The 12,425-nt window shown below is 37.9% G+C and overlaps 1 protein-coding gene across 1 annotated transcript in view; it reads right to left on the bottom strand.

Annotated features, from left to right (window-relative positions):
• Positions 1 to 12,425, bottom strand: part of EXTL3 (exostosin like glycosyltransferase 3) — a 151,078-nt gene that overhangs the window by 13,227 nt on the left and 125,426 nt on the right. The window contains exon 5 of the mRNA XM_035717684.2: positions 5,563 to 5,707. Within this exon, the coding sequence (XP_035573577.1) occupies positions 5,563 to 5,707 (145 nt within the window). The remainder of the gene's footprint in view (positions 1 to 5,562; positions 5,708 to 12,425) is intronic.

The raw sequence follows: 12,425 nt of genomic DNA on the forward strand, positions 1-12,425 counted from the left end.
TCCCATCCAAATTGCCATTATCACCCGCTTTTGAGGTCCTTCGTACCTCAGTGATTTTACAATAATATAATGATTTATCAAATTAGGTCGGACAGTGGTTTAGTTGAACAGCATTCTATCTGTGACAATGGCAATAAGAGATGAATAAGGGGGAAAACTGGTTATAGAGCCATAAAACATCCAATCCCTCAGTTCTTCCACTTACGGATTCTAGATTCTGATCACTTCTTAATCATTGCCACTGGCTACTCCCTGCTCCAAGCCACCATCATCTCTTGCCTGGATTATTCATATAGTTTCTTAAACAGTTTCCCTGCTCCGATATTTTCTCTCCTCCTGTCCATTCTATGCACAGCTGAGTGATCATATTCAAACATAAGTCCAATTGAATATGTCACTACAAACCCCTCAATAGCTTTTCATCTCACCCAGAATAAAGGCCTATGTTCTTAAAATGTCCTGAAAAGCCCACAAAATGGTATGCTAAAGCTGGCTCACACCTGTCAATGAATGTCAACTGATAAATTTTCAGGAATTTTATGAGACTGCTTAGGAATTTCATAAGGTTTTATGAAAAATAGCCATTATTAAAAATATAATTATATAAACTTAAAATTAAACAAGTTATATTGATAACCAATGAATACCTAAAGTACACCATTTCTTAGCTTCATTTTACTATTGTTTATTACATTTTACTATTATCTTGAGGTTATTTATGTCTATCATCTATATGGTGAAAATACCACAGAACTTCCCCATCCTTTCCCTACTACAAGTTCAGTGACTCCTGTCTATAACTTGAAATCAACCATGGTAAGAATATTTATGCCACAGAAATGGACAAATGCTATAAACAAGGCACATACTAACTATGATGTGTTGTAATGCTGCTGCTGATGAATGATTAGGTGAGGTGCCCAATAAAACTGATTTATATATATTTTATTACCTTAAATAGTTAGAATCTATGTAGTGAAATAACGATCAGAAAATCTTTGTACCACACAGTGGTTTGCTGGTTATCTTGTGGCAAAGAACTTAAAAGATGGTGAACTTAAAAGATGAATTATATTTTTCTTTTATAAAAAGACAGACAATTGCAATTTGTTGATCCCTTAAATGTCCAGTGCTGTCATTAGTATGGTAATGAGAATATATTTACTGAACACAATCCATATACTCAACAAGGGAAAGTACACATAACAAGAAGAATTGCCTTTTTTATAAAAATGGAGAAAGCATCATGAAAAAAAATATTTAGAAGTATTTCCACCATCATGTGATTATGATTGATGCCATAAATCAATAAACACCTTCATATTGATACATTTTAAATCATATAAAAACTTTGTAAGCTGTTTTAAAATATTTTAAATGAAGTTTCAATGGATTTAAAACCTACTCTAAGAAAAAGTAACACTTTCTCATTAGTTTGCTGAAAAAAAATTAAATGGCAATAAAGAAGATGATAATTCTCGTCCAATTTGAACACATTTAGTGGATGAGCATCATGACTTAATAAGCACAGCAATACAGAAACAGTGACTAAAATCAATTATCCAAAATGTGTTTAATTTAGAAATAGAGCCCTGACTTACCATAACAGTGTCAAATCAGAATTAAAAATAATATACCTGAAACTAATATAACACTGTATGTTAACTAACTGTAATTAAAACAAGATGTTGGGACACCTGGGTGGCTCAGTGTTTGAGAGCGTCTGTCTTTGGCCAGAGCATGATCTCGGGTCCTGGGATTGAGTCCTGCATCGGGCTTCCCCCTGGAGAGCCTGCTTCTCCCTCTGCCTATGTCTGTCTCTGTGTCTCTCATGAATAAATAAATAAAATCTTTAGAAAAAAAACAAAACAAAACAAAACAAAACTGAAATGTTAGGGGCATTCGAGTGGCTCAATCAGTTAAACGTCTGACTCTTGGTTTCAGCTCCGGCTGTGGTCTCAGAGTCATGAGATCAAGACCCACATTAGGCTCCCTGATGGGTGGGAAGTCTACCTGGGGTTCTCTCTCTCCCTCACCCTGTGTTCCTCCTCCTCTGCACTCTCTCCCTCTCTCTCAAATAAATAAATCTTTTTTAAAAATGCTTTAAATAAATAAAGCATATTCAATCATATTGCTTTCACTAAAATTTAAGAATTCAGTGAGAATACTTTGAAACTTTATTTCAGGAGATTCCTGGATGGCTCAGCTGTTTAGCACCTGCCTTCAGCCCAGGGCATGATCCTGGAGTCCTGGGATCAAGTCCCACATCAGGCTTCCTGCATGGAGCCTGCTTCTCCCTCTGCCTGTGTCTCTGCCTCTCTCTCTCTCTCTGTCTCTCTCTCCCTCTGTCTCTCATGAATAAATAAAATCTTCAAAAAAAAAAAAAAAAGGAACTTTATTTCACCTTTATCTCAACATTATAAAAATTTCCCTAAGTACAGTAGTACATATATAAATTTAATTTATAAATAAGTATACACATCTGTGTGGTACACATTTAAAAATTTTTATTGATAGGTATTTATAATAAAAAAAAAACTTAAAAAAAAAAAAACTTGATCTCTGGATTAAGGATGACCAACTTCATTGCTTTCAAGGACCAAACAAGGTAAGTAAAGTAAATAAGTCACATTTTTTTCAAGATTTTATTCATTTATTTGAGAGATAGAGAGAGCAAGTGAGTGTGAGCAGAGGGATAAGCAGAGGGGAAGGGAAAGAATCCCAAGCAGACACCATGACAAGTGTGAAGCTCATTGTGGGGCTCGGTCCCAGGACCCTGAGACCATGACCTGAGCCAAGACCAAGAGTCAGATGCTCAACCAACTAAGCCATGCTGGGGCCTCAGTAAGTGACATTTTAAAGAAAAATAAAATGTCGTGAAGCAAGTAAGTGAATACACGCCTATCTACAGGGAACAGTGGCTATGCAGCTTAAGCCAATTGGTGCCTGGCAGGAACAATGCCCAAGTCCAACCTGGTCTTCATGTTTACTGAGGTCCAGATGATTCTGTAAAATTCTCTGGTGTTTAAAACTTGGCAGTGTATGGGATAGCACTGGGGGACTAAATAAACATTTCTGTAAACCACAGACTTGAAGGCTGCTACTTTATAACCTTTGCTCTAGTTTTTCAAATGGAAAAAAAAATTCTAAGGTCTACTAAGTAATTTATTTATTACTTGAAAGTGAGGGGATCTGGCTATTGTAACTTTAAATAATTTGAGAACAGGCAGACTTTTTAGAAGACCAATAAATTCTCAAGGTATGAATAGACAATGCTGAAATTGGTGGCTCTTTCTCAGATGACCAATGTGAAAATAAAGGACTCCTAGTTAGGTATGGTTTCTCAGCCAGATACTTCCTAATTCTACTAGCATCCCCCCATCCTAACCAAAGCTCACACATGTTTAGAAAATAAGCACAAGAGTGAGGTTCAAGAGTGGGACAAGCATAACAACTTCACACATTAAGTTTTAAAAAGAAAAAAAAAGCTGAAAATGTAATGATTTCTTAGGCTGGTTCAAAATGTCCCTAGTAAGATGACTCTCAAGGCTCTGTTTGAGGTGGGTCACAAGATGCCAGCATCTGAAATATGAAATATATAACAAAGACTGGAGAAAATTGGGATGTCAGTTTGAAGTACGAGAGGGACATACAGGGGAGGTTCTGAAATCAATTAGTATATGCGTACAGGCTTCAGGGAACAAACAAGGCTAGAATACAGACACAGAAATTATCAGCCTATAGGAGGTACTCAGCCAAGACCTTGAGATATGAGAGAACATCTAGGGAAGAGACACAAAGTAAGAAGAGCACTAAATACAGAAGCTAGAAGCCTGAGATACTTCTGACATTTATGGGGAAAACCATGTGGTGCATGAGTGTTCCATGAGGGCAATGAAATTGACCAAAATAAGAGAGAGCATGGAGGGGAGATCAGGGGAATGGGCCATGTGCCAATATCTTTGATGACCAGGAAAAAATTGGTAGGAGGCTGCTAGATGGCAGCAAAAAGACAGATGCTATGAGCCTCAAACTAGATTTTATATGAAAGCTGAGAATTGTCTAGAAGTGTCATCGTTAAGCAATAAAAATGGTTTTTTAATACCTTCTCTTCCCCAAAGTACATATCTGGGGAAATAAATAGACTCAATCACTGTCCCTGGAAGAAATACAGGAACAAGGTAAGGGGGAAGCACTGCCTTAGAAAATAGTTGTATTTTAATCAGATCAAGGAGATAGAGGAGGCATTTGTGAAGTGGAGGGTGCAGGCAACTTGACTATCTCAGAAGAGGGATTCTTCAGAGCCCAGAAGAAGTACTTGTGAGGGAAGGTATAGAGCAACATTAAGATATATAATGTGAGGGATCCCTGGGTGGCGCAGCGGTTTGGCGCCTGCCTTTGGCCCAGGGCGCGATCCTGGAGACCCGGGATCGAATCCCACATCGGGCTCCCGGTGCATGGAGCCTGCTTCTCCCTCTGCCTGTGTCTCTGCCTCTCTCTCTCTCACTGTGTGCCTATCATAAATAAATAAATAAATAATTTAAAAAAAAAAAGATATATAATGTGAGTCACATCTGTCACTTTAAATTCTCTAATAGCACATCTTTTTAAAAGATTTTATCAATTTATATGTGAGAAAGACAAAGGAAGCATGAGCAGGGCAGAGGGAGAGAGACAAGCAGACCTCCTACTGAGAGCAGAGCCCAACACAGGACTCGATCCCAGGACCCTGAGATAGACTTGAGCCAAAGTCAGATACTGAACTGAGACACCCAGGTATCCCGACTAGCCACATTTTTAAAAAGAGACACAGTAAAATTAATTAGAATATATTTAACCCAGTGTATCCAAAATAATTGCATTTTAACATATCAAAGTCTGGTGTGCACTTTACACTTAACAACCATCTCAATACTGACCAGTCTCATTTCAAGTACTCAATATCCATGTGTGGCCAGTGGCTGCTTTACAGAACAGAAAAGATCCAGATGAAAGATGAATCAGGAAAACACACACACACAAAAAAAAAAATCTTAGCAATAACAATACAGGAGAGAAATACTGACTAGAGGGGTTTGCATTTTGGATATTCAATAAAAATTGGGATGTATGCCATGGTGAAAGCTCCAAGGAATAAACAAAACTTGCCAAACCACAACAGAGGCTCATGCTGGAGTCTGAGATGGTGATGGGTTAGCCTGAGTCAGAAGAGAACCAGCCTTCTGCTGACCAGGCCATATCTGAGATGGCAATGGTAAAACAACAGTATTTTAGCCCAAAGCTCTCAAGTTTACAAAAGAAGAACTAACACCCAAAAAGACAAACTAATTTCCCTAATAGCCTATATGCAATTGTGCAGGGAGCCTTCCCACCTTAACTTTGTATTCCAGAGTTGCTCTGAGCATCTTGTATACAATCTTTAACAATAGAAATAACTTACATCTGACATAAAAGAGACATATAAGAAACATTAGGAGGGCTAACTTTAGGGCAACATTTCACCAACACACAAAGGCTCACTCTTAACCAAGTTCACACCAATCTTACCAACTATTTTCTTACCTTGTGAAAGAAGGCAGCACCTGTCAGCACCATGGACAGCTCACAGGAGTAATTGGAGTTGTAGAGCCAGGACTGGTGAGGGATGTCCCATGCATGGTAACGGCCGGGGAAACCCACAATGCGGTCCCGTGCTTCTCTCCACACCCTCAGAAAACACAAGTAGATGCACACTGAGTGTGAGTACAAAGTTCTAAGATGTTCAGAAACAGTTGAAATTATTGCTTCTATTTTGCAGGCTCTGGCCCCCTTGGGCTATTATTTCTTTCTTCCTCTTAAAAATTTTTAAATAATGTAAATCAATCACAGGCCAAACTGGATAAGAACAAGCAAACAGTGCTACATGTAACTTCTTTAATATCCATCTGCTTGTTGCTCTTCTAACATCTGGCAGCCAGCACTTCTCCAGCCTTTACAGAAAGAATCGGCCAGAACAGGAAAGGAGATAACTAAAGAGTCTCCAAAATGGCATACATACAGCAATCTGCTAAGAAGCAGGAAGAAGATACCAATTTCTAGTTCTATTTATTTTTAATCTTAATTCTCAAAACAGTTTTGATTTTTTTCTGTGCTATTTTCTATTTTTATTTTTCTTCTGAAAAGTTTTGTTTTTAATGAGCACAATAGGATTTGTATATAATTTATGTATATTACATACTTAACTTTTCTCTTACTGGAAGATACACCATAAAAAGAAAAAAGCTTGCAGAACACTGAGTTAACCACAGGAGAATGTTGCCTGGAGTAAGGTGCAACAGTCTTAGTTCCTGATTTGGGCAGACCTGAGGCAGAAACCTGTACCATCAAAAGAAGTGATCCAACTTGATGGAATGAGCACTGGGTATTATACTATATGTTGGCAAATTGAATTTAAATTTAAAAATGTAATAAAAAAAAACAAAAAAGTGATCTACAGGACCATACAAATGAAAGATTCATAAATGCAAGAAATAATAAATTGAAGAACACCTGGGCAGCTCAGCCACTTAAGCATGTGCCTTTGGCTCAGGTCATGATCTCAGGGTCCTGGGATCAAGCCCCACACTGGGCTCTGCTCAACGGGGAGTCTGCTTCTCCCTCTCCCTCTGTCCCTCCCCCCACTCATGTGCACACTTGCACTCTCTCTCTCTCAAGTGAGTAAAATCTTTAAAAAAAAAATACATTGAAAAGACAGCATGTTTTCAGGATAAACTTTTATATCACCCCCAAATTTATAGATAAGGTAGAGCAAAGAAATTCAGTTCCCCAACTTTACAGGCTAAAATCATAAAGCTGAAAGCACTTATACTCTATAGAACACTATGGCCCTAAAGAAGTGCTTCAGGAGTCTTGTAAAGAAAAAAAACTGCTATATCCCTAATCCAGCTCACTCCAGAACAAGATTTAAACTGCTCAAGAGGAGCACTCGGGTGGCTCAGAGGCTGCGCATCTGCTTTCAACTCAGGTCGTGATCCTGGGGTCCTGGGATCAAGTCCTGCATCGGGCTCCCTATGGGGAGCCTGCCTCTCCCTCTGCCTGTGTCTCTGCCTCTCTTATTCCCATGAATAAATAAATAAAATCTTTTAAAAAATAAAAATAAAAAAATAAACTGCTCGAGAAACTCTCATCACTCACATAGAACTTCAATTCATAAAACACAAAAGATGTCATTCCAAAAGAATTCCTCACCTATTAAGTTTGAAGGCAATTAATTGAATCCTATAGATGAGAAACCACAACTTGTATCACAATATAACTGCCTTCTTCATGGGCCTTCTGGCATCTCCTACCCAAGTCCTACCTGAGCCCTAACTTACTTCCTAAAAATAACTCCAAATGACTAACCTAAAAGCTGTAAGATGTTTTCAATATATTTTGATATTTATAGAATGTAAGAATTGCTAATAAATACCACTGGGATATACAAATATTATCAATATTCCTAAAAATGCTTATCTCTTCAAATGCCTATTGCTCCTACTAGTCCTCAAGCAGCAGAATAGGAAACAATATTTCAATCATCTGATTTGGTTGCTATCAATAATGTAATAAATTCTCAATAAGCCAGAATCTCATTGGCTACATGATATCAAAAGATAACATATCTAATTTGTTAAGGGCTGTCAACCATTACACAGTCAACTGGACATTATTTATTAAATAATAAGGAAAAATCAATATGGAAGTACCGATATTAAAAAAAAAAAAGTAGTAGTAGTACTGGTATGAGATAAACTCAGATAAAGGCTTAAATTCCTGGGACAGTACATCAGTAGTTTTAGATAGTATGGCCTCAGTGGATATTTGAAAGTTAGGCATTTAAGGGGCACCTGGGTGACTCAGTCAATTGGGCATCTGTTGTTGGCTCAAGTCATGATCTGAGAGTCCTGGGATTGAGCCTCATATTGGGCTCCCTGCTCAGCTGGGAGCCTGCTTCTCCCTCTCCCTCTGCCTGCCACTCCCCATAGTTGTACTCTCCACCCCCCCGCCCAAACAAATAAGTAAAATAGAAAGAAAGAAAGAAAGAAAGAAAGAAAGAAAGAAAGAAAGAAAGAAAGAAAGAAAGAAAGAAAGAAAGAAAGAAAGAAGGAAAGAAGAAAGAAGGAAGGAAGGAAGGAAGGAAGGAAGGAAGGAAGGAAGGAAAGAAAGAAAGAAAGAAAGAAAGAAAGAAAGAGAAAAAAAAGAAAAGAAAGAAAAGAAAGAAAAAGAAAGAAAGAAAGAAAAAGAAAGAAAGAAAGAAAGAAAGAAAGAAAGAAAGAAAGAAAGAAAGAAAGAGAAAGAAAGAAAGAAAGAAAGAAAGAAAGAAAGAAAGAAAGAAAGGAAGGAAGGAAGGAAGGAAGGAAGGAAGGAAGGAAGAGAAAAGAAGTAAGTTAGGCATTTTAAAATATTGACTATAGGGACACACTGGTGGCTCAGTTGGTTAAGTGTCTGACTCTTGATTTTGGCTCAAGTCATGATCTCAGATCTAGCTGAATGGGCTCCACACTCAGCAGGAAATCTGCTTCTCTTCCTCCCCCTCTCCCCCTCCCCCGCTCATGTGCATGCACTCTAAAATAGATAAATCTTTTTAAAAAAAATAAGTAAAATACCAACTATAAATAATGCTACAATTTTACATATAAAAATGTTGCATGTAATCAATTCCTTAACATCATACTCAAATTTGTGCTGCACTAAATTTTTTAAAAATATTTATTTATTCATGAGAGAGACAGAGAGAAGCAGAGACACAGGCAGAGGGAGAAGCAAGCTCCTCACAGGGAGCCCGATGTGGTATATGATCCCGGATCCCAGGATCACACCCTGAGCTGAAGGCAGATGCTCAACTGCTGCGCCACCCGGGCACCCCTGCACTAAATATTTTGAATGTATATGCCATATTATAGGTCAGGCTTTGGTATACTTTACCTTTAATGAATTGTTCCTTAAATGAGTTAATGTTCTAACTATCAACACACTATCTTTTTAAAGATTTATTTATTCGGGGATCCCTGGGTGGCGCAGCGGTTTAGCACCTGCCTTTGGCCCAGGGCACAATCCTGAAGACCCAGGATCGAGTCCCACGTCGGGCTCCCGGTGCATGGAGCCTGCTTCTCCCTCTGCCTGTGTCTCTGCCTCTCTCTCTCTCTGTGTGACTATCATAAATAAATAAATAAATAAATAAATAAATAAATAAATAAATAAATAAATAAATAAAATTAAAGATTTATTTATTCACTTTAGAGAGAGAGCACAGGGAGGTACAGAGTGCAGAGGGAGAGAGACTCCTTGCTCGGAACTGACCTAGGGCTCAATCCCACAATCCTAACTAAGATCATGACCTGAGGGTAAACCAAGAGTCCAATGCTTAACATACTGTGCCACCCAGGGGCCCTCTAACACACTATAATAGGAAGAAATTTTCAAAGGTAATTTTATAGCTCAAACTTCAAAACAGAAAATTTGCTAGATAAATGAAACTTTGAAAAACTAAGGAAAATTTTAGAAATAATGAAATCAAGATAGTATTCCACTGAATAACCTGAATCGTCAGTGATATTCTTCTATTTACATTTCAAATTTAAATATTATCATCTTAGAAATAAGTACATCAATTCAACCTTTTTGTGATATGAACTTTGACACATCACTTACCACACATTTCCTTATTAGTACAGTTTAATAAAAAAAAGTTAACCTTTCAAATACTACATTTTTAAAAAGATTTTATTTATTTATTTGAGAGAGAGAGCAGAGTGAGAGAGAAAGCACGAGCAGGGTGGGGAGGGGCAGAGGGAGAGAGAGAAGCAGACTCCCTATTGAATAGGGAGCTGGATGCATGGCTCAATCCCAGGACACCAGGATCATGACCTGAGCCAAAAGCAAACACTTAACTGAATAAGCCACCCAGGCACCCCGAAATATTATATATTTTAAATAAAGACATATTTTTAAGCAAGTGTGTGAGATCAAAACAACTTTTTAATGAATTACCTGAATGAAGCAAAAGATGTTACTGTTGATTTTTTCTAAAGATTTTATTTATGTTACAGAGAGCATGAAGGGGGGAAGAGCAGACAGAGAAGGATAAGTAGACTCCACACTGAGCATAGAGTCTGATACAGGGCTCAATCCCACCACCCTGAGGTTATGACCTGAGTTGAAATAAAGAGTTGGACACTTAACTGACTGAGCCACCCAGGTACCCTATTACTGTTAATTTTTAATTAAAAGCTGATTTCATGATCTTCAAAACTTCGGCAAAGCAGTTTTGATTAAAGCAGTAAATATTTAAGGAATTACATTATATTAAAGTATACATCCATCTAATGTAAATGTAATAATGTACATAAATGTAAAGTATTACATTTAATGTAAGAAAGAAAACATGGAAGTATAACCAACAAGGATGAGAATGTCTCTTTGTATGATAAAGTCCATATTAGTTCTTTCTAGTTCATTAAGAATCAAATGATTTGAAATGCAGTAAAAACAAAGTGTAAAAGCAATGAATAATTCAAAATGTGTAAAAAAATATAAGGTGAGATTTTGCTTCCTATCTAAAAAACAAGAGTTTCTTTTCTAAGCCCCCTGTTTCTTGTATTTATCTTATATTATGATAGTATATATTACTTTTCGTTCTCTCCAAAACAAGATATTGAGGAACCTATACTAAACCATGGCAAAGGAAAAGGTTTTGGTTAGTTTTCCCTTTGGAAAAGAAAACCCATAAAGCAGAGCCATGATATTACAGAGAAAAAGATCAACGTCCTGTTGCAGAATTCGAACGTTTCACTCCAAGACAATAGAGATACTTGGATCCAGGAAGAGAAACCCACCTTCCAGACCATAATCCCATACCTCCTCTTAAGCTTGTGCTGTCTTTTCTTTCTTTCTTTTTCCCCAATAAAGTTTGATGAGATATAAATCACATACCATAAAATTCACTCAATGTAAAAAAAAGCATTTGAATTGGTGGGTTTTAGTACATTCACAAAGTTGTGCAACCACCACCACTACCTAATTTCAGAATATTTTCATCACTCTAGAAAGAAACCCCATACCCATTAGCACTCAGCCCTCATCTCCCTCTGTCCCCAGCCCATTGCAACCACTCATCTATCTGACTCCATCAATTTGCCTTACACGGACATTTCATATAAACAAAATCAAACAGTATGTGGCCTTTGCACCTGGCTTCTATCACTTAGCCTGTTTTCTAATTCACCCACAGAGTAGTTCATATCAGTACTTCACTCCTTTTTATTGCTAAATAGTATTCTGTTGTATGGATATATTGACCTTTTTTTTTTTTAATTTTTTTTATTTATTTATGATAGTCACACAGAGAGAGAGAGAGAGGCAGAGACACAGGCAGAGGGAGAAGCAGGCTCCATGCACTGGGAGCCCGATGTGGGATTCGATCCTGGGTCTCCAGGATCGCGCCCTGGGCCAAAGGCAGGCGCTAAACCGCTGCGCCACCCAGGGATCCCGACCTTTTTTTTTTTTAATCCATTCATTAGCTGATGGATGTTTGGGCTGTTTACACTTCATTTGTTTGTTTAACAACTGATTTGCGTGTGTGTGCGGCAAAATATATGCAATAAATTTACAATTTTAATCATGTTTAAGTGCACAGTTCAATGGCATTAAGCACATTTTCACACTGTACAATCATCACCTCCATCCATCTCCAGAAGTTTTTCATCTTCCCAATCTGAAACTCTGTGCCTATGAAACACTAATTCCCCATTCCTCCTTCCTCCAGCCCCCAGCAACCACCATTCTACTATCTGTCACCATGGATCTGACATATAAGAAGAATCATATGATATTTATCCTTCTGTGTTGATTATACTTGTTGACTATTATAAATAATGTTGCTATGAACATCCATGTACTGCTTTAATATGAGCATATGTTTTCAATTCTCTTGGGGCCCCTGTGTTTTACCTGTCTGTTAAGAATCTATCTTCCTCGGGGATCCCTGGGTGGCTCAGCGGTTTAGTGCCTGCCTTTGGCCCAGGGCGTGATCCTAGAGTCCCGGGATCGAGTACCGCATCAGGCTCCCAGCGGAGAGCCTGCTTCTCCTTCTGCCTGTGTCTCTGCCCCTCTCTCTCTCTCTCTCTCTCTCTGTGTGTGTGTGTGTGTGTGTCTATCATGAATAAATAAATAAATAAATCTTAAAAAAAAAAGAAGAATCTATCTGCCTCTTTCTTTGCTACGTAAGTTGAAGTTTGCCAAACCCATATTATTCTTTTTGCCTGAGGGGAGAGTTCTTGTTATAGCTGCCTTTTCCTTTTGAATCTAGGTCTGCTCCATTCTCATTCAAGTGAAAAAAGGAAATTGGAAAGTTAAGAAAAAGCTCTTAGATCAGAGATGCCCAAACAAATGAGAAGAGTCAGGGT

This window comes from Canis lupus, chromosome 25, assembly GCF_003254725.2.
Source record: "Canis lupus dingo isolate Sandy chromosome 25, ASM325472v2, whole genome shotgun sequence".
NCBI classification, from domain to species: Eukaryota; Metazoa; Chordata; class Mammalia; order Carnivora; family Canidae; genus Canis; species Canis lupus.